This window comes from Harpia harpyja, chromosome 14 (genome assembly GCF_026419915.1).
Source record: "Harpia harpyja isolate bHarHar1 chromosome 14, bHarHar1 primary haplotype, whole genome shotgun sequence".
Taxonomy (NCBI): Eukaryota; Metazoa; Chordata; class Aves; order Accipitriformes; family Accipitridae; genus Harpia; species Harpia harpyja.
This window is the reverse complement of record NC_068953.1, coordinates 36,284,584-36,306,628: the sequence shown is the minus strand read 5'-3', so window position 1 is coordinate 36,306,628 and position 22,045 is coordinate 36,284,584. Positions and strand designations below refer to the sequence as shown.

The window sequence follows — 22,045 nt, the reverse complement described above, 5'->3', positions numbered from 1 at the left end:
TCCAGGAAAATAGTGACTGTCATGTCACAGATACGCAAGGAAGTACGCTGGTTTGTTTTCAGTTTTATTACAGTAATTAAGATAACGTCTGTTTCAGCTGTTGGATGGCGAATCAGATGCAAGTCTGCCTGAACGCTGGTTGTGCTTCTCCCACTTCCAAGGGACAGCAGATCCAGCAAGTACTGTAAACTAACTAAAACTTGTTCTTGAAATTACTAAATAGTTTCAAATCATTGCTTTTACACAGTACTGTGATTCCTAGCTTGACAGTGTGAATTATAACAAGGTCTGATGGGTGCTAAATACTTCTTTATACTTCTTTTTTTATTATTTTGCCTCTTCATTTTGAGATCTCTTTCTAAATAAAATAATTTAGAAGCAAAAAGTACACATGATAGTTTTTAAATCCTAATAATAAAAAAACCCAAAACCAACAAAAAACCCCAGATTATACTCTAAGCCTTTTGAAAACTCATGTTTCCATTTGGCTCCATGTTTTTAATCAGGAGTATATATTTCAAATATACAAACATTATAATGTATACCCTTAAGAGAGGCTTGTCTGCTTGTTAGCTCAGTTTTTAAAACAATATATTTTCAGATATAAACAGTTTGCTTATATTGAAGCTTGGAGAAATTGTAGTTTTATACTTGTTCCACAGAGTATGCTGTTTCTCATCAAGCTGTATTGAATTCCTGTTTTTAATAAATAGTGGTATATTTTAAGCAGTGAAGTACCACTGTTTAGTATCTTTCTTTCCTGTGATGGATATATCCACATTTTAAAATTCTTAACCTTTTTTTTAGTCATAAACCCTGTACCAATTCCTGAGACTCCTTGATGGCAGAAGCTGAAAATCGTAATGGCAACCCATAATGAAAATTCCCTGCATTTCATTAAACTTTTCTTTTTAAGATCCTGCAGGTTGTTTGACTGTAATATAAATATTTGCCTGTTTTTCTGTGTTAAATATAGAGACATGGTAAAGTTTGAAAGCCAATCAGTTTTCCCAGCTATATAAGCCAATGTAAAAAATCTGGTAAGTCTCGCTTCCCTTCAGTGATTAATTGAAGGGGTTTTGTCCAATACTGACTATTTTACTTTGGCAGCTGCTACAGACACAGTAAGCTTCTTTAAATAGGAGAATTAAAAGGAGGTACATCTATAGGAATCTCCTCTCTTAACTTCAGTTACATAAAACCTAGGTTTCTTGTATGACGTTGTCATCTTATGCTGTTAGGGTTTTTATGGGCATTTACTTCAGTCTGTGTCCTGACAGTTAGCACCGGATTTTCACTGGGCTTACCTTTGAGGTGGACTAAAAATCTGCTAAATGTATGAAATCCACTGTTGTACAGGCTTGAGCAAAATCACTCAATGCAGTATATGCAAAGGTTCATGCTTTATTTTCCAACTTCCCATATACATTTTTTCTACTTTAAAGCCCACAACCAGTATGAATAACGTCTTTTACCTTTTTATTGTAAACATTTAGGCTTAAAGTGATTATAACTGACAGTTAAAACCAACAGGAGCCAGTGGCCCATTTATATACACATTAACTGTAATACAGGCAACATCAAAAATAAACATTTCTAACAGTGAGATTTTTTTTTAACAGCTTTGTCCTGTGGTATAACTTTAAAATTCCTGGTCTTTTCTGTGAAAAAAATAATGCGTGCATTTTGAGTTATTTTACAATTGACTTTTTTATGTATATTTTGATTCATTCACTGCTTCAGAGCAGCACAAAATGGTAAAAGGATTTCATCCAGCAATGTAAGCTTTTTCATATGGAATTGTTTAAAAATAATGATGGAGTGAGAGTTGAAAGCAAGCTAACTTTAACCTTTGGTAAAATTGGTCAATCTTCTCATTGTATATAGTCGCAAAAAATTCTGTGAGATATCATACACAGTAATTAATTTGGGGTTATCATTTCACCATGAGTGGTTTTTTTCTGTTTTGTCCTGTTGAAAAAGCTAAGATTGAAATTAAGAAATACGGGTTGGCAAAAGGAGCTGTGCTTTCATGTGATACTGTGGAAATAAACATTCTAGTTACCTGAGTGTAGTTAAGTGACAGCACATTTTGGCTACTGCATACTGCAAAACAAATAATTGGACATCAGGAGGTATTTTAAAGTGAGGAATACTAAGGCGTCCACAGACACGCAAAGCAGGGTTGTAAAAATGGTGGTCCCAGAGCTGTTAGCTCACCCTCCTTTTGCAGCCATCCACGTTCGTTCCTCACTTGCAGCCAGATTCACGTGCCAACAGGACTTGAAACTATGCAGCAGGAATCTGCGTAAAGGCACAGCTGGCAAGGCCACGTGATGGTTCAGGAAGTGTCTCTGCTGACTCCATTCAAACACACTCACTTAAAGACCACAGAGCTTCAAAATCAAGATTTTGGGCACGGATTCCAGGTGTAGGAAAACGAAAGTAATGCCATAAATTGTTGTGCCACGTAGCCCCACCCAAAACACATTTCGAGCTCTAGTATTTTTCCCACTTTTTTTATTCTTTATGGAGTAAATGTTAGGGTCGTTATGAGTGTTACAAATCACCAGCTGAATGTTTGTGGTGGTTCTTTTACGGCAGGTAAGTGGCATCAAATCATAATTTTAATCATCTTTTTAATGTACTTCAGCTTGTCTTTGGCATGTTATTACATGTATTTTGAGAGAATCCTACGCCGGTGGTCTTCTGAAGCACTGTCACGGCTGGGTTTGTGGCACATTTTCTTTAAGGATTGTTAGGTGTTCACTTGGCTACCACAGTATTAAACAAACGTGCTGGTTTTGGAACCTGTACAATAAAGTCAGACATGTTTGTCTTCAGCTGACTCTTTACAGATGGCTGACTGCTAACTTGCAGAGTTGGAGGTCCAGTGGTGACTGGTGGTAATGGAGTCACTTGTGTAACAACACAGGTACTGGAAAATAGGCACAGCTACGTTGCTTTTGTTCTTACTGTGTCTCACCTAAAGATCTGATTGCTTCTTTCAAAGATTTGTGAAGTAATTATGCAATCTTGTGTGCTTTTTGTGCAGCATAGGTGTTGTGGTTTAACCCCAGCCAGCAACTAAGCACCACGCAGCCGCTCACTCAGTCCCCCTCCACCCAGTGGGATGGGGCAGAAAATCGGGAAAAGAAGTAAAACTCATGGGTTGAGATAAGAACGGTTTAATAGAATATAAAAAGAAGAAACTAGTAATGATAATGATAACACTAATAAAGTGACAGCAGTAATGATAAAAGGATTGGAATATACAAATGATGCACAGTGCAGTTGCTCACCACCTGCCGATCGACACCCAGTTAGTCCCTGAGCAGCGATCCCCCCACCCTCAGTCCCCCCAGTTTATATACTAGATGTGATGTCACATGGTATGGAATACCCCCTTGGCCACTTTGGGTCAGCTGCCCTCACTGTGTCCCGTCCCAACTTCTTGTGTCCCTCCAGCTTTCTCGCTGGCTGGGCATGAGAAGCTGAAAAATCCTTGACTTGAGACTAAACATTACTTAGCAACAACTGAAAACATCAGTGTTATCAACATGCTTCTCCTACTGAACTCAAAAGATAGCACTGTACCAGCTACTAGGAAGACAATTAACTCTGTGCCAGCTGAAACCAGGACAATAGGTATTGCTGAAATAGGACCGGGACATTAATCCTTGAGGTAGCAGCAGAGGATGCTGTACTTAAAAGCTTTTTCAGTAGGTTTGAACACTCACGGACTATAAATAGAAATAACTTGGAAAGAAATGGTACCCATAAATGTTAATTTCAGATAAGATCATTCCTTACAAGTGTGATCTAACTGATAAAAAGCAGAAGTGAGTCATCTGAGCAACTGCTTTCTAAATGTAAAGATGTGAGCAGATAGTGATGGAAGCAGATGGGTGCTAGTAGAGTCAGTTGTGTACAACCCACATACTGTCCTGTCGTATTCATCTGGGCTCCGGGCTGCGAGAAGACCCCTCAGAGGCTGTGCAGAGATACTTCATAGCTTGGGTGCTAAAATAACCATCCTGTGCCTCCTAAATGGTCCCTCCTTCACCTGCAGCATTTCAGCCTCCTTGCAGTAGCTGTGCACACTGTCCCCACCCAGCTGCTAAGCGGTCCCTGCTCAGGGGCGCAACGGGAGTTTGAAAGACCTGGTTATCAGCCTTGCTGTCTGAAGCAACCAGGTGTTGCTCATGTTTTTAGTGCCCACTCATGATACCTTACAGAAGAATCGTATCCACAACAAAATGCATAGATACTAGCTTTCAGTATCTATGATACTATAATAGCTTTGCTATTATAACTGGAAAGATGGTGTTTCATGTAACAGTTGTTCCTTCTTCTCTTAAAATATTTAAGGTATATTTGAAGTTAGCCCAGTACCAGGGCTTCCTTTGGGACATGGAGAACGCAGGTTTGTTATCCTGCTCTGCCTGTTTCTCTCTCTTTTTCTTTGGTCCAAGGAAACAATGGTGTGCTGTTACAAATAGAAATTCTCATTGATAGACATTGGGTTTGGGTGAGGTGGTGCTTTCTTACCTGCTCTTTTTGCTTCACTAGAAAAAGTGAAAATGACAGAAGATGATGATGATGATTGCCAGAACTTGGTAGTTGCTGAACTCGTGGTTTAGTTGCTCCATTGAAGAGAAGTGTCTGTATCATAAAAAGCAGGATTAGTCAGCCTACCTAGGCTCTGTGTTGGAAACTTCACTGGAGCGGAGCAATGTGTGTAAGAGGTGGTGCAGGGTGCTTCTAATGCAGATACTGAAAAGATCATTTAGAGCCATTCTAGTCAAGGAAAAGCTCCTTACTGATTCTGGTCAACAGGAATATTCTCAGCCCTCTGAGTGTCCAGTCTTTTCTGTGTTAAACTGAGGTGTTCAGAGTTGTGGATTGTTTTAGGAAGTGGTTCTTGTCTCCACTACTTTCCCATTTCCTTTGTTTTTACTTGTTATAAAAGGGGAAAGATGCCCTCATCTAATTTGCCCTTTTATAACATCTTCTCATATCACCTGTCATATCTTCCTTTAATTATAAAAAAGAGTAACATATAGACTCAATCTTTGATATTGGCACTTATTTCTTTTTTTCTTTGTTCTTTTTTTTTCTTAAGATGGAAACGTGGTAGATAAGGTAAAGACCAGGTTTTGATGTAACATATTTTCAGTGTTACTGTTCACTGTATCTTAGTATTTTAGTGTTTCCTTTGATTGCCAATATAGACTAAATGTATTTCTGTAATGAAGTTCAGGTGATTTACATGATGGGTTTGAATTAGAACTCAGAGTATATAAAACTTGCCGAATTATTTTTGTGCTTTATTTTATATTTACCTGCCTTCCACACGTTGTCACTGCTCTGGAAGTTAAATAATCTTAGTCTTCCTTAGTAGGGACTGTCCTGCATCATCTTCTGGATTATTAATAATGTGAAAGAACATGAATAGTACAAATCATGGAGGGATTATGTTAAGTGCTTTTGAGAGTTTGGATGTGAGAATGGAAAGGGCATCCCGAGTTATTTGCCTGCCTGTTCTGATATCCTAGATAGCCAAAAACCTTCTCCGTTGTTTTATGTGCCTACCCAAAAGATAACAAAGAAACCTAGTTTCCATTTGTACAAGCTGCGCTGGTTTGTCTCGAGCGTTTCATACTTGTTTGTGCTTTGCTACCGTACAGTCTCCCATAATAACGTCTGACTGAAATAAGTAGTAGTGTGTTTTGTTAACTGCTCAACCACTTCATTCTTAAATTCCTGCAGAACTATTTGATTAAGATCATCTGGTCCTAGTAACTTAGTTTGCTACTTAGGTAGGCAGTTTGTTCCAGTGCCTGCAGCCCATCACTGAGGCAGTGAGAGGCTCCAGGGAGTTCTCCCACCTCTGCTGGCTGCTGTTGCAAGAAAGAAAGATGGGTGTAGGCTACTGACCTGAGACAGAGCTTGCATGGAGCCCCTAAAGCTCCTCCAGGCTTCCAACTTTAAAGGTGTCGAATTTTCTGCACGGTCTCATGCTGGTGTCGTGAACCCATTTTGGGAGTAAAGACACCCGTATGTGGAGAAATATATTTAAAGATACAGCTGCACTGCAATTAAAGAGAGCATGAGACAGTGCCTGGATTATTGAAAGTATTTTCTGGAAATGTTGTGGTTTCTTGACACACTAGACATCAGGTTTTTTCCTTTCTAACAGCTTACCGCATTTCTAACTTTTGGCTTATTAGAAATACTGCGTCGTGGGCAAGTGTTCTGGCTGAGTGCTGGTCTCCTCCTCAGACGGCTTAATGTTTCTTTGACAGATCTTGGAACATATTTGACAATACACGCCAGGACCCCACAGGACTAACAGCAGTTCTTCAGTCTACGGATCTGGTTGGAGTCTTGCATATGCTGTACTGTGTTCTTTTCCACGGGACAATTTCAGATCCAAACACAGCAAGTCCTAAAGACAGCTATGCAGCAAACACAATCCAGGTTGCCATTCAGAGTTTACGTTTCTTCAATAGTTTTGCTGTTCTTGATCTGCCTGCCTTTCAGGTAACAGATGTTTTGAAACTTTTGCTTAGTGTGAAAATGTTAATTATTGTATATACTTTTGGACTAAGTTTTGTCTTTAAGATCTGAGTTATTGAAGGAACTTTCATGATTAAATGTTTAGGTTTTCTTCACACATAAAATTGGTAACTGTTGTTGTTTCCACCATATAGCTATGGCTAATGAATTTAATCAAAAAGTGAAAATTTAGAATACATGAAATGCTGAATCCAATCCATGACTTATCTATTCAAAAAACATCACTTTTAACGTAGTACTTTTTATATTTAATAAGCCCCAAAAATGTAAAAAAAATCTTGGTCAAAAGCACGAAACAACAGTTTTTCCAATGTGAAAGGACTTGCTTATATTATAACCACAATTTACATTTGTCAGTGTTTTCAGTGGCTACTTGCTTTAAGATTGTACAACTGAAACTGAAAATCACTTGATATTAATTTTTTTAATCCAAGTAAAATTTTATTGACCAAAAATTGGAAATTTAACGTCTAATAATTTTTGTTCACAAAAAAAATCCAAAAAGATCACATTTTGAGTCTTGAGAAGGTCTTTTCTTAACCTTCTTCTGTGAACAGATTTCTAGTGTAAATGAATCATTTGCCATACAAAGAAAATACAAATACTAGTGTATTTCTCAGATAAATTGACAAAGCTGTTGTGTTAATATAAAACACCTGTCAAAAAGCATTGCTTTGCAAAACACCTTTAGCAGCATCAATCTTACACAATTCATCAGAACAGGTTTCTGTTGCATTTAATATGTAATTTGTATGTAAGTTGTACCACACACTCCATCTGAAATACATTAAACTCAGCGCAAGCTTTGCATGAGTAAAGAATTTAGTGTAAGGGTATAAGTCTCCTTCAGTTCGTATTTCTTGACTTTGATTTTTAGTACATTTAGCATCTCTAATAACAGCAACAAGCAATTTGCATGTGGCAACATTGATCTGTATAGATGCAGTTGCAGGATCCAGTCCAGTCAGAGTTTTTTTTATAGGGCACAGAAACAGTGTATTTATTGGAGTTTCATGTAAAACAACTCTTACACACACCATTAACTCCCTTTTCTTTCTGTAAATCAAGGTGTATCAAAGTAGTTCTACAGTTTGTTCGGTACCTCTTGGTTTGAGACTGGATGTTTATTTGTTGCTGTAGATATTACAGGTATATACCAGAGGGTAAGACCTGAATTGGGACAGTTACAGCTTGTAGGGGAGCTATCGCGAATCGCACTGGCTGAAGGGCTGTTCCCCGATATCTCAAGAAACCGCTATTAATTTTTAAAATGCAGGCTTCTACTTACACTGTCTGTGTTTACCCCTCTACCAACTACCATTGTATCTGAGCATTTATAACAAACCATGAGCGTTAATTCCCAAATCCCACTATCTGCATCAGTTTGTTCTACATAAAATGGTGCAAGATAGTAATGATTGCCTAAAGAGTGGTAGAAAACTAACCAGTGTGAATTATTTAATTCACTTCCTCTATGCAGGGCTTGGCTCAGGAAGTATCCACTTAGCTGTCTTACTGAATTTTAGGCATAGTATTGTTTGTGATGGACAGACACACTTGTGTAGTCTCAGCAGCTATCCCTTTCAATGTATTAATGTGATTTGTTTCTGTAATGTTAAAAAATCAACATACATCTGAGGCAGTTTGCTGTCCATTCTGACCTTGTGGTCTATAGCAGGCTAGCAAACAGCAGAGGGGAAAAAGCGTAGTTTATGTACTCTCTGATAATTATCTCTAAGGAATAGTTTTACCACGTAATAGTAGGACTATAGAATAGGGTTTTTTGATTAACAGAAGAGGTCTGGTATTCTAGAGTTTGTATTAGCACAGATGGCTTATGGGTATATATTTCATTTAATTTGACAGTCTAAACAATGGAAAGATGGTAGTGAGAAATGACGCAGGATCCTGAGCTGATATTAATTCTGGCTAAAAAGGAAGCATAGTTTCCTTGAAAAATTAGTTTAACTTTTATACACAAACTCAGGTGCCCTTTGACCTGTTGTTATCAGGGAAGGTTAAACCCAGAGTGCTAGGTCACAGCATGCGTGGATAGCACTAATTAAATAAGGGTGGGCCTAAGAACATGGCATTTACATGATGTAAAGCAGTAAATGGTGGCTGTATTGTGCGTTAAATTTTGAAAATACACTAACTTACCATAATGCTTGAGGTTCAAGATAGAAAATATCCACAGCTGAGTCTGTTTTAATTGTCAAGCATTCTACTTTAGCTGGTAGATTTGGAGTATGCTAAAACTAAACTATACTACAGACTGGGATTTATGTATATGTACTTAACACAGGCTACGAGGTATAAAATGAAGAAAACTCTCAAATGAGAGAGATTTTCTCACAGGCCTGCATTGCTGTTTCATTAGAGTTAGTAGACTGTCATGCTCATTCCTTGTGCTTTAGTTTTTCCCCTTTGACCTTGTGTCGTTCTGTCTGTTTGACATGTTTATTAAATAGAGGCTGTAGGCTGCACAGATAAAATCTAATTCTGAATCTCCATGTTACAGCAATTTGCCTACTTTTAAAAAACATCCCAAGAAGCTTTGCAGCTGAGTGTTCTCTCCTTTTGGATGTTTCTAACTTCTTTTAATGTTTGAAAAGTCATTATTTGTTATTAATCTTTGTATTCCATTCAGAGCGCAGTTATTAATGAGAAATGCATTTTGCTCTTCTGCAGAAATGAAGATGGTTTGGTTTCTTTTGCTTATTACTAAGAAATATTATTAGCATTAAGTTTTCCTGGAACATGTAATGTATGTCAAATGAAGTGGTCAACCTAATGCTACACTGAATGTCAACTAAGCAGAATCCAATTTTTACAGTGTCCCTTTAAAATTGGAATTTATTCTTGGTTTTGTGGCTTTTAATGTTATAGTCCAGTTGTAAACAATAAGTTACTGAAAGAAGAGAGCTGATTCTGTCCTCCTCCAAAGTCATCGCAACAACCATACCCTATGCTTTGCAGAAAAAATAAAAGGGTGCAACTGATGTATATGTAACTCACACAATTTCTGTAACACGCTGCTAGACTGTAATTTCTGTTTCTTGGCCTTTTTTTCAGTCTATTGTGGGTGCTGAAGGACTGTCCCTTGCATTCCGGCATATTATCAGCTCTCTGCTGTGGTACTGTTCCCAGCATACCTGTGAAGGATTGCTACACGAAGTCATTATTTGTGTGGGCTATTTTACTGTAAACAACACAGATAATCAGGTAAGGCAAATGGAAAATGGGATCAGAAGTTATCAAGGGCACATTTAGTCATGGATCCCTCAAGAAAACTAATCCCCTCAACAGTATTGCTGAAGCGCTTGGAATTCCTGTGAGCGCAAATATATACATTTTCAAAAGAGAAGCTGAAGTTGCATCTTAACACAAAAACATTAATTTTATGTGGCCATAAGCAAACTCCATGTTCTTATGCAGACAATGATGCTGACATTGCACTGATTTTTAAGTAGCCTTACTCGCTGCCAAGATATACTTAGCAACTGATATTTTTAATTCCAAGTTAACTTCATGTCTATTTGATCAGATGGCTGTGGTATCGAGGTTAAACCCTTTTAAAGCCAACTAAGCTAGTCTGCCATGAAGACATGTCCTCAGATGCCAATGTAGCCATCTCCCTGGTAACCAGAGCACTCATTTAAGTTTAAGCCAGCCTTTTCCTTGAATCTTTTTAGTAATAAACCAAATACTCTGTCGAACAAACAGTGAAAATTCCCATTGAGCTTCCTTGATTGTTGTCCACTTCAAAAATGTGTCAAATATTTTAGTCTTAAAAATCTCTGAGTTTCTTCAGCTTATATGTAGCATCTCAGGGTGTATTGGGCAGGGCAGATGTTGGCACTAGCTCTTTATTTTTGAGTATGTGAACCAGATTCTGGGTACGTAGAACCTGCGTCATGGTGCCTTCATCTGTGGTATGACTCAGTTGAGTGCTGTATTTTGTGAAGTTACTCTCTCCATATTTGTAACACCTGGTTCCTGTTTTTGTTCCACTTTTGGGGTAGGAGTTCAGGATGAGGAGCTTAGTGCCCTCAGTTAAGCTGACGAGCAGAAGAAAGATGTGTTGCAACTTGTCAGCAACCGTTTAGAGAAAAGCTGTCCGATAATGTTCTTACAGTTTTGACTATAATTGGAACATTATAATATCTTAAAGCTGACAATGCTGTGAGAAGTATTATATAATTATATAATGTAATTATATAGTAATGTTTCTGTGGCTTTGGCCACAGCTGGAGGGAGGATCCTGCAGCCTTCCTACCCTGTGCAACCAAATCCCACGCAGGATCTGGAGCTGACTGTGGGCAACACTTTTTAATATGGTCGTTTTGAAAATCCGTGTGATATTGCTGCCATTTTCTGATTCTCACTGCTACACAACGGGTCGTGCTGGCATCCAGAAGTGCCAGCAAACAATGTTGTATTTTCTCTGCCGTTTAAAAATTTCTTTTCTGGCACACAAGTACAAACAGATGTGATTCATTGCATGGAGGACTTGAAACTATAAACGTGCCAGGAATAGCGCAGAAGAGGGATTTCCTACCAGCGATGTCAGTTAGAGTAGTCTGTAGTGCCTGTCGCTGTTTAGCGCTCATGCCCTGGGGCGAAGGTCTGACCATGGCAAGCAGGCACCGTGCCACGGCAGCAGCTGGCTATGGTGGCTGCCGGCAGGCAGTCAAGAGACTAAGTATGTGCAAAATGCGTTTGTCTGTGGGCGTGCTTCCCAGCTGGTGATTTTTCAGTGTCTCCGAGTCTTCAGCATGTGCACTGGGGGTTGAGGTCATGTACCATCACTAATCTACCCCCGGACTGAGTTAATTTTCAAGATTAAAAGGTAGCTTCTGCAGCTCTGAGAGTCAAGTTTAGGTCTTTGGTTAAACAACCACGGTATGTTAGTACTTTTCATACACTAAAAGCAGTCTTCTGTGGTGGTTTGCTTTGGTGGTACTATCTCAAGAGACGTCATGACGTGCTTAACTTTTTATGTAATTTCTGATATTCCCAAGTGTTTAACTGAGGAGGTGGCATTCTGGTTTGGGTTTTTATGGTTAAAAAAAACCATTTTGACAAACTGAAGCGTTCCTTACTCAGGTACTTGCAAAATGCAGGGAAGGTTTTTTTAGTAAAAGGAAGTATTTTTCCTTTTACTACTAGGCAAAGCAGTACAACTTGCTTACGGTCGTTATTTTCAGGTGCTGTTAGTGTTGCGATTTCCAATAAAGATACGATGCCTTTCATGAAAAGGGAAGTGCTTTCTAGTCATTCAGTTATGGTTTAATTTTTTATTATGTTATGAGCTTCCAATTTTTTCTTTCATTGTTGATCATCTGCAGAGTCCTACTAAAAATAAAAAATTCGTTTCACAGTGAAAGCTTTCAAATAGTACGCTTGAACTCCTGGGAAGAACAGCATAATAAAAATAGATACACCAGACTTGAGCTATGAAAACAAATTTCCATAGAGCCTGATAGCTTTTTTTATTTAGTATTTGAACAAACTTTAAAGGAGTCAATAACTGATGTATTTCAAAGCAGATTCACATTATTTTTGCAGTCAAATGTACATTTGCTTTGAAATGTTTGTAGTTTAAATAAGTCTTTTTCTCTTTAAATTTGTATTCCTTATTACAAACCTTTGTATGTTTTCATTCCTTTCAACTCTCTCAAAAAAAAAAAAAAAGAACAAATAGTTGTTTGGAGTTTTCAGTGTGCCTTTTTGTGATTCCTTTGTCTACCCACATCAAGAGATAAATATCCAAAATGGCATACTGGAATAATGAAAAAAAGGCATTAATTATTCAAAAAAATTGCAGTTTCCCAGTTTGGAGAATAGATAGATTTCTAAAAAGGAAATTTTACAGCCTGTCAACCTCAACATTGACCTTCTGTAGTAGTACTGTGATTTAAGTAAGTGAATTATTACCACTATGCAGTCAAAATAATAAAAGGGCAATTTCCTAAATATTTCACATTCATAGAAGAAAATCTTCCAAGAGCATCATATGCCAATCATTTAATGTAATATAGGTTTGTCTGGTTTTATTACACTATCTGTAAAAGTCTCTATATTTAGTTGAGTGGCAAATTAAAAAGGAAACTTATTTTCTCTCATATAGCTTTGAGATTCATATTTCACTGCAGTTTCCAGGAGCCCCAAGTAAGGGGGGGCCTCGCGGTGGGTCCTAGATACATGCAGAGAGAGTGGCTGGGGTTCCAGTTAGCATTTTCACCACGGCTGGCTTTTGGTCCAGGCCCAAGTGATTCTGTCAAGGAGCAATGAGGACAATGGATTCCTAAGGAACGCATTCCTACGTGTTTTGATAGTGCTTGCTCTGTTTATTTTAAAAAGACTATGATTTTGCTGACTCTGCCCACATATAATATATTAGTAATATTCCTTTCCTTTTTTTTTGTATTTTGTTTTCACAAAAATAAAACAAAAGCTTTTTCAGGGCAGCTGCTGTCACTGAAGAAATAAATCAGTTATGAAACTGAAAATTTCAAAAAGCAAGGAGTGTTTCTTCAATTTTTTAAATGCTTTAACATCATTAGTCAAGCCTAAACTGCACTGTCTGTTTTGTATCGGCACGTGAACTTTTGTTTACTACAGAGTTAGACAGCCTGTGTTTCACGAGACGGGATTCTGTAATCATGTTGCAGCAGAGCTCGGCTTTATTAGGCATCTGCTTTGCGTGAAGTATGATCAAGGAAACTGATTCTCTTTTTTTGGCCACCATTTAATCTACTAACATACGAAAACAGGTCCCATGGTACTAAGGATAGACATGTAAAACTAAACTGCGTAATAAAAATAATGTCCAATATTTCAATAAGCCAACCATACTATATCAGGCTATAGGATTACAGTTTCTAATTAAAATGTTCTTGTTAATTAAAAATATCCTTCTATTTCATTACATTTTTATTCCCTTTCATTGTTAGATTTAATTATTATAATGAATATAATTAGCATGTGCTGTCAACTCACTTCATTTGCATATTATATTGGATAATTGAATGTGGTCCTGTAATTAAATTAACATGAATGACAGACAATTTGGCTTCTTTCACATTGCTGTATTGGGAATAAAAATCTTTCCATAGTCATTGCAATTACTGAATATTTTTCATATGAAAAGTCATCACAAATCAGATCCTCAGACTCAGGATCTTGCCTGACAGGTTCCAAAAGAAGTTGTATTGTTTATTTGTATTGCTATGCATTTATTTAAATAAAAATAGCTTTTGTTCTTTCAGGTTTTGACACACACTGTATTTAGAGTGCTCTAGAAGAATCTCACTAACTTTAGGGATATGTAGGATACGGAACTGTATACTTCTAAATTGCCGAACTAAAACATTATTACTAGATCACAAAACAAAATCTGTCAAAGAGCTAGGGAAAAGTGTATGCAGCTTTTAAAAACTTAATTATAAAATTACGGTTTGTAGATAGAAGGAAAAACTTCTCTTAGAATAACCAATGCAATTGGAAAAATTTGGATACATAAACCATGTGTCCATGAAGAAGGGATTTCATCCCCAAAAGTTTGTCTTCCAGTTGGATGAGTCTAACTAACTTATTTCTCTGTCACTCCAAACCTTTTATCCCTAGACACTTGTGTCCATAAGAACAGTACATTATTCTTATTGTAAACTTATAAATAATGAAAATGTTAATGTCTAATAATCCATATGTTGAAAATAGAAGCACACGGAATTAGATTTAATAGTATCATTCACTTATTACAAATTTATCCTTGCCATATAGATGTGGGAAATCACAAAACATGTTTCAGGCATACCAGCTAGCTCCAGTTAAAGAAATAAGGAACAGTAAGATTACAGGATATTTTGGGAGAGGAATTTCACCTGTCAAAAAAATATAAAATGTCACACAGCAGTATCACAGGTATAAGATGTTCAAAGAAGTTAAAATATTATATGGCAGTTACAGTTCTGAATGGATCATTAAATTTATGACACATTTAGTTTCATGCCCAGCACAAAGAAAGCATGGTAGATAGTCCCTAAGAAAGGCTTCATCCTGAGATTGTCTTTTCCCTTTTTTTGTTCAATGATAGGTGTATAGTTATATTTTCTTACTTTTTAGCATTTTTTTCATGTGGCAAGTCTTACTTCTGTCATAAAATAGCAGTACACTTTATCCTACAGTAAGTGTGTATCACATACATATATATGTATGTGACATATATCCTAACTATGGTTACAAGTACGGCTAGGTTGTAAGGGACACTTACAAAGTGACTAGATTAAAAGTTATATTCTGTAGGGAAATTATTTTTAGCTGCTTTTGACAGTGTTAGTGCATATCGAGTTTCAGTACATGGCCAGTTTCCTCTAGTGTTAGCGCGAAGAAAGAAAAATACTTTTAAAATGGAAAAATTGTGAAAATCAGAAGTTGACAGGAAAACTTGGAAGAGTGGTTATAAAAATATTATGTAGAGTTTCCATATGGGTTGTTTACTAGAGGCCATCATTAAACTTTAATTATTTATGTTGCTTTTCAGGCTATGGAGTTATTGGAACAATTTTGATGGGGTAGGTGGAGTTTTTGAAAATACAACACGAGTAAAGATGCAGGAATTGGTAGTTACTGTATAGCTAATGTCCATATTTGTAAGTAAATAGGATCTGAAATTACTTAATTCTGATTTTGTTAGTTTCTTTCCAGAGGAGGGATTTTTAGGAGTATGGATTTCATGTTGAGGTTGTGGGTTTAGTTCTTTAAACCTTTCAAAAAAAGGTTTGAGAGGGTGTGGGGAAGGTAATTTAATAGGAGCAAAGACGTCACATGAAATCAAGTGTATTTAGCTTCAGTTCATGATGGCTGGCTGATTCCTGTAGGAGGGGAAGAGAGAGTGTTTAGGAGTTAATATGAGAAATGAATGCACTTGGATTTATCTTATTGTCTTATTTTTAAACTGTAAGCACAGGGTAAATTTAGCTCCCACTGTCATAAAAGCCAGTACTTTCAACAACCTTAAAATACGGTCCATCACTAAAGCTTAGAGATGAAGAGAGCGAGCAATCGGCTAATGCCGCCTCCAGAGAGTGATGTTCTAATCTTATTCCTGGGTCAGGAAGAAAAAGAGTTTGGTAGTCTCAGCTTAATCCCCAGTGGACCTTTGTCCACATTGAACAAACACCACAGAGTTTGGCATAATCCTGCTTAATAAGCAGTTTCTTCTTAGCTAAGACCTGGGCCTGAAACATTTATGGGTTTGGCCAGTGGAGATCCGCTGGCGGAGATGGACGCAGAAGCTTGCACAACGCCTGCCTTCGCTCTGCCTCCTTCCCACCCAGCCTGTCAGTCTCTCCTTTTCATGAGAATTAAATTTCACATAGAAATTTAAAACAAAGTCTAAAGCCTGCAAATATTTAATCAGGCCTTGTGAGCTATTGTCTGTCTCGCCTCATGTGTGAGGGAACTCCCTGTACTTCTCCCATAAACTGTAAGTTTCCAAGTCTCTGCAGACCCACAGTGACTGTCCCCAACATCGGTGGCCCCATGCAGAGAGGACGCCAGCCTGCTCTGTGTTCACAGCTTTGGGCTCAGGCGGTTGACAGTTGTTCCGAGCGCTTGGATGCTGCTCTAAGGGTGGGAGCCTGCAAGAGGCCCAAAGAAGTCTCCCAAACCCATTTCATCATATTCAGCTCAAGTAACACTGGATTGAAGCGATACTGAAACATAAAGAAAAAACAAAACGCATTAAATCTTGCAAAGTGAGTACTATGGAAAATCTTGCTCGTCTTCCTCTCCCCTTAGTAATGGGTAAATTGTAGCACATTTTTCATGGCAGAAAAGTACATTTTCTTGTTCTCTGTTTGAAACTTTTCCTCAGCCAGCTCTGTAACATGTCCAATGGCTCAATGTTTCACAGTCTTTTTAGTTGATGATCAGATATTTTCACAAACCCTTTATGTTCATTGTGGAAGCCAGAAGACAAAATGTACTAGTAATAAAAATTCTAAGACCGCATAGCTTACTTGCGAGTAGGGTTTTGGAGAGTGACGGAAAATGCTTGCTTTTGAAGAGAGAAAATGCTCTGAGACACACAAAAAGATTTTGTGTGTTTTAGACTGCAATATTTTAATTATTCACACCTTCTGGGGATTTTGACCCAAACTAGCTATGTTTTCAAGGATGATGGCAGAAACCTCTGCCAATAGTCTCTTTGAACTTCTGTTGACTAAGGTCCTGTTTCTTCTCTAGCCTTTAAGTCAAGAATTCTTCATTCAGATCAGCTGAGCTTCATCTGTGTAAATGAGTAGAGAATCACGCCCAAAGCAGCAGCTTAAATTTACAAGTGGTACATCATCAAAGTTGAAGAGCTTATCGAAGTGTGAAGGTGATTCTTCAGAAATAATGCAGGCCTACAAGGGCTAATTCTAATCATTTCAGTGTTCAGAATAATACCTAGGGATTTGAGACATGGCATGATGGGGTTTTTTATTTGAGCTTACAGAATATGTGTATTTCTCAATGCATTTGATAAATAATAATACTCTCCTCTGATTAAAAATTATTAGGCCAACACTTAAACATATACATCTCCTGTTATGTTATTTTGGAAACTATGAAGCTTACCACTTTCTAGAAAGCAATGATACCCTTAAATTTAACAGGGTATTTAAGTATATGATTAACATTAAGCACGAAAACAACCTCACATGTTTAAACATTTATTTTTATGTTAATATGTAAAATGCTAAAATGCTATAATTTTTAAAGTTAGGCTTTTCCTTAGTACCTTTTCTAGTTCAGGCATTAGATTACTTTTTTATCCTGTAGCCTGGGTATGTGTTAAATTGACGAATAGCCTCAATGCGTATTAGAATTGGTTCCATTCTCCTTTCATCACATTGTAATGAGCTTATCTTTTACAATATCTGTTTAATATTATTTATTTATTGCTGAATTTAATCTATATATACTTCATTTTTTATCTTATAACTAAGGTGACTTGTTAGTTATCATTTTGGGTGACATTTTTTCAAGAGCTTTGTATAAAGAACTTCTTTATCTAGATTTCCTACTAGCATCACTTTTGATAAACATTTTTACATCTTTACTGCATCACTGTGCTTGTATTTGCCATTGTCCTATCCTAAATGCTCAAATGGCTTAGGATGTTTATACAAAAACTGCTCGGACAATTTTTTTCTTTGTTATGTATACACAGAGCACCACTGAATCTGTGTGCTTAAACCATAGAGCTAGCTCTAAAAGGACAATGCTCATAATGTGGTTTATAGGAAGACTAATGTTATTTCTGAACTCTGTTATCTTTTCTCTGAAAGCTTACATGTGATGTTAAGAAAATAAACACTGGAATTTTTCAAATAGACAAAATTCTTATTTTTAATTTTTAATGTAGCATTCTGGAACATTGTTTTTGCATGGAAACGGTGCTCTGATTCCTGATAGATGTTAGGAGGAATTTAGAACGTTCTTTGCTCCGAGCCTTGCCAGTAGTGGAGTTTGCAAAATGGAAAGAAAAGAGCTTGACCTTAAAACAGAAGAAGAGCCTAAGTGGTGACATATTCTGGTGATTAAATACTAGCAGTATGAGATCTGTTTATATAGAAGCAAAGAAATAATGCAGATCTAACTTTGAAGAGAATCTCTGGACTACTAATATAAAGACTTATTTCTTCTACAAAGTTATAAATAACCTGACATCAAACAAAAGGGTTTAACTGTTTGATGGAATACTGTAGTTGCAGAGATTAGATACACAGTTCCTGTTCAATGAAGTTATTAGTTGTTTGTACAAATTAGAATTGACATTTATATAAATGACAAATAAATAGAAAAGAAACATTAATAGTTCCCATACCAACAGTACAATTTTAAGATCCAAATGTTTATAATGGCCATGTTCAAGTTTGGAACTGTAGGTCATACGAGATAGTGGAAAAGGGAAGGAGTGCCCCGTAGAGAACCATTAGCTTTTTAGTCTGAGTTGTTCTAAGAAAATTGCATCTGAACATGAAATACATTATAGCAGAAGAGCACAGTCAAGTAGAAGAGCACACATTAATGCTTCATTTCATAAAAATAAAAGGAAATTCTATTGAGAAGGATTTTTTCTAGAAAGTTAGTTCACCTCGCAGTGATAATCACTGTGTTTGTTTCTAAGAACCTATGGAATACACCATTTCATGAGCAGTTTTTTCTCTCCAAGAGCTGAGGAAGGTTTTGCTTCAGAAAGCTTTAAACTTTACAAAGTTATGATTCAGCTCCATTTTCCTGTATCCACTTGATGTTGTTATAACTTTATCTCACTTTTCATTTGATAAAAGAGCTACATACAACTTCTAATACTTGGTCAAAATTACTAAAAACCACCAGCCTGACTGTAGAGTACGAAGAACACAACATTGTCGTGCAGAGTTGTTCACGCAAGAGTGGTGCACTTAAATGACTTGTAAGGTTTTGTTCAAAATGTTGACATTTGGGTTTTTTGTGGCTACAGATTTCAGTTTCTCTCCTTGGCAGTCTTTCTCCTTTTTTTGCTTTCTTAAAGCAGCAAGAAGCAATTTTTCCTTTCTTCTGTGGATGAAAGAAACTGGTAGGCTACAGAAAGCACGCGCAAGTCTCATTATCTTCCTGCTGCAGTGTTGCCAAGCAAGCATCCCTCTGCTGCTGGGGAGACCTGGCAGCATATGTGCAGTTCCAGGTGCTCAGGTGGCAGCTGGGAGTTGCTGGACATTGTCTCTACTTTCTTAGCTGGACATCCCCCTACCCCTGCAGCTCTAATTTATGGTGCCCTAGCAGTGCCATTGATGCCAGCAATGGATTTGCTCTCAAAGTTTCTGCATTTTTATGTTGCATATTTTTTAACAGCATAAACCATGATGTGATGCTAAGATATAGCAGAAGGAATAGAAATAATAAGCAAACAATGTGATGAAGTTAACATCTAAAGACACTCATTTTTTTAAATCTTCTGTTATTTCTGTGTAGTTGATTTCTGGAAGGCCATGTGAGCTGGCAGGCAGAGTAACCAAGTGGCTACTAGGAGAGATGCAGGAGGGTATCCAGGCTGCAGTGAGCTTGTCTGTTATTTGTCATGTGGAAAACACACCTGTACATCTTTGTGTACAAAAGCATTACTGGTGACTTCAGTAAAATGTCAGCTTTTGCAAAATCATTGCCTGAATGGTAATGGGAAATTGGTGATAAAGGAAATCATGGGGCAACGCAACAGAATGAAAACTAGAGCTCAAGTTACAGGATCTGCTATGAAAAGTACCCACATACAGTGTTTCTATTTGGCAACACTTAAATCATGTCTTCCAGTTATGTTTGTGAAAAGTCTTCAGCAAGTCTCCCAAAAATGAAACAAAAATGATGGAAGTACACGTCCGTGTTCCTGAGTTAGCCTGGGGCTGAGGGCTCTCGTGTATACCCCATAGGTCTCCAAGAGCCAGCACCGGCTGTGTCCCCCAGCCCTGGACTTAAAGGACCCTGGAACAATGGATTATCGTTGGCAGCGTTGCTTGCCACACAGAAATGGATGTGGCGAATGTCTCCTAGCAAGTGCACCATCTTGTTTAGTGACTCCCTTTGATAGCTAGGGAAGCTGCTTTGACCGATGAAAATCGTACCCTGTTTTGGGCTTAGGCTTGGACTTGACAACCAGACCACTGTCGAACAATTCGGAGGAGAACAGCTTCTCACCAGGCTTAAACCAACTCATTTTTAACCTGGAATACTGTGATGAGATTTTTTTAATTGTTACCGGGGGGGGGGGGGGAGCAACCTTTGAGGAAATAATTGAATAGAATGGTAAATATTATTATCATTTTAGACACATGATGAATGTCTTGTAGCTTTCTAAATGTATGGATAATCTTCAGTAAATGTTAATAATTGATTCATAATATTATGGTTCTCTGGTCTAGCACAGTTTAGTTCACTGAGAACCTGTCTTTCTGAATCAGTTGAATACTCACTCCTCAGTTCTTTTTTTTTGCCTTTGCATAGACAGAAAGCATGCTGCTGGCTTTCTGTTCTTCCTGACCAGAAAATTAATTGGCCTCTTTGAAAGATAATTCCAGTGGGTTTGTGGTATATATGGACAGAAACATGAATGATGCCTTTCCAGAGCTCCAAATGTCCAAGTGAAACAAGAAAACCTAAATCCATCAGTAGAACTAGACTAAATATTGCTCTAAAAAAATCAGCGCTTCCACTCTGCAGTAATCCTGGACTAACCTCGTGTAGTACACAAGGAGTGAAAAAGCTCTTGGTCTGAGACTGAACCGTGGGGTTTTTTTGTTTTTTTTTTTTTACTTGTAATAAAATATCTGACAATATTAAACATACATGCATAGAACCATTGAAAACCAATCTGTGATCATAATCTTCCTTAAATCTCTGGAAGGTTGCAGGCAAAGTTTTACATTCAATTAGTTTCTCTTTTTTTAAATGCTTTACATATGTAAAATGTGTGCAATTACAACTTGGAAACAAAAATCTAGATTATCACCAAAAATGCTACTCTGTAATTAAAAATATGTAAGTCTTCACAAGGCAGCTTGACTGAACTAGTAGTTCATGAAAAATTAGTAGCATGTATCTACGTTGCATGTCTAATTAGGAAGTATGAATATATGAATGACATTAATATATGAATTACCAGTTCACTTCAATTTGGGTAATATTTGTTCAATATTTTACATACAGTCATTCTTCAACTTTCTGGCTGACACTTTAGTTTTCTCAGTGAAAATGCTCTTTATTACTTACAAGGTGCTTATAAACTCAGTTACCTGCTTGTGAAGATACAGTTTCAAAGGCTAGAGGATTCTTACTTTAATTTTCTTGTAAAATTAACCATTGACTTGGTAAGATTTTACTTCTGATTTGACATGTGACTGCTGATATGTTCTGTGTCATTGCTGTATCATTCAGAAGATCTGTATCTTATTAGTTATGAAGATTTTATTACCCTGCTTTGACAAAAATTCATACATATGCATTTAAAACTAATTGTAGTTTTCATTCACAATAAAAGTGATACAGAGAAAGATGAAGTGAAAGACAAATATACGTATATACAGTATGTAAATAGAATTAGGTGGTGTTCACCAAAACATCTTTCCCTTGCTAGTTCTCAGGCGAAGGTTGCCCCTGTATGCCAGCAGTTATCTCGCTGCCCTTGCAAGCAAGGAAAGGAGTCGCACTTTGATGATTCTCATGCCAGCAGGATCATCAGAAAGTTATTTTGGGGCCCTTGGATCTTCACAGAAAAATGAAATGAGCTGCAACATTCCCTTTGCTACCCAGAGGAGAATTGTACCCAAGTTATTTGGGTCCGTGTGGTTTATTAGTTCCCTAGGAAAGGCCTTCAGTCTGGGGAAGATCTCCTTCACAAGGTGCCAGGAAGCAGTGGCAGGAGAGGAAGGCTGCT

The 22,045-nt window shown here is 37.3% G+C and overlaps 1 protein-coding gene across 8 annotated transcripts in view; it reads left to right on the top strand.

The window, feature by feature from the left end:
• Nucleotides 1-22,045, top strand: part of SCAPER (S-phase cyclin A associated protein in the ER) — a 171,174-nt gene that overhangs the window by 139,872 nt on the left and 9,257 nt on the right. For all 8 annotated transcript variants that reach the window (XM_052807636.1, XM_052807632.1, XM_052807630.1 and 5 more), the window contains 2 exons: nucleotides 6,309-6,546; nucleotides 9,658-9,807. In XM_052807636.1, coding sequence (XP_052663596.1) covers nucleotides 6,309-6,546; nucleotides 9,658-9,807 — 388 coding nt within the window. The remainder of the gene's footprint in view (nucleotides 1-6,308; nucleotides 6,547-9,657; nucleotides 9,808-22,045) is intronic.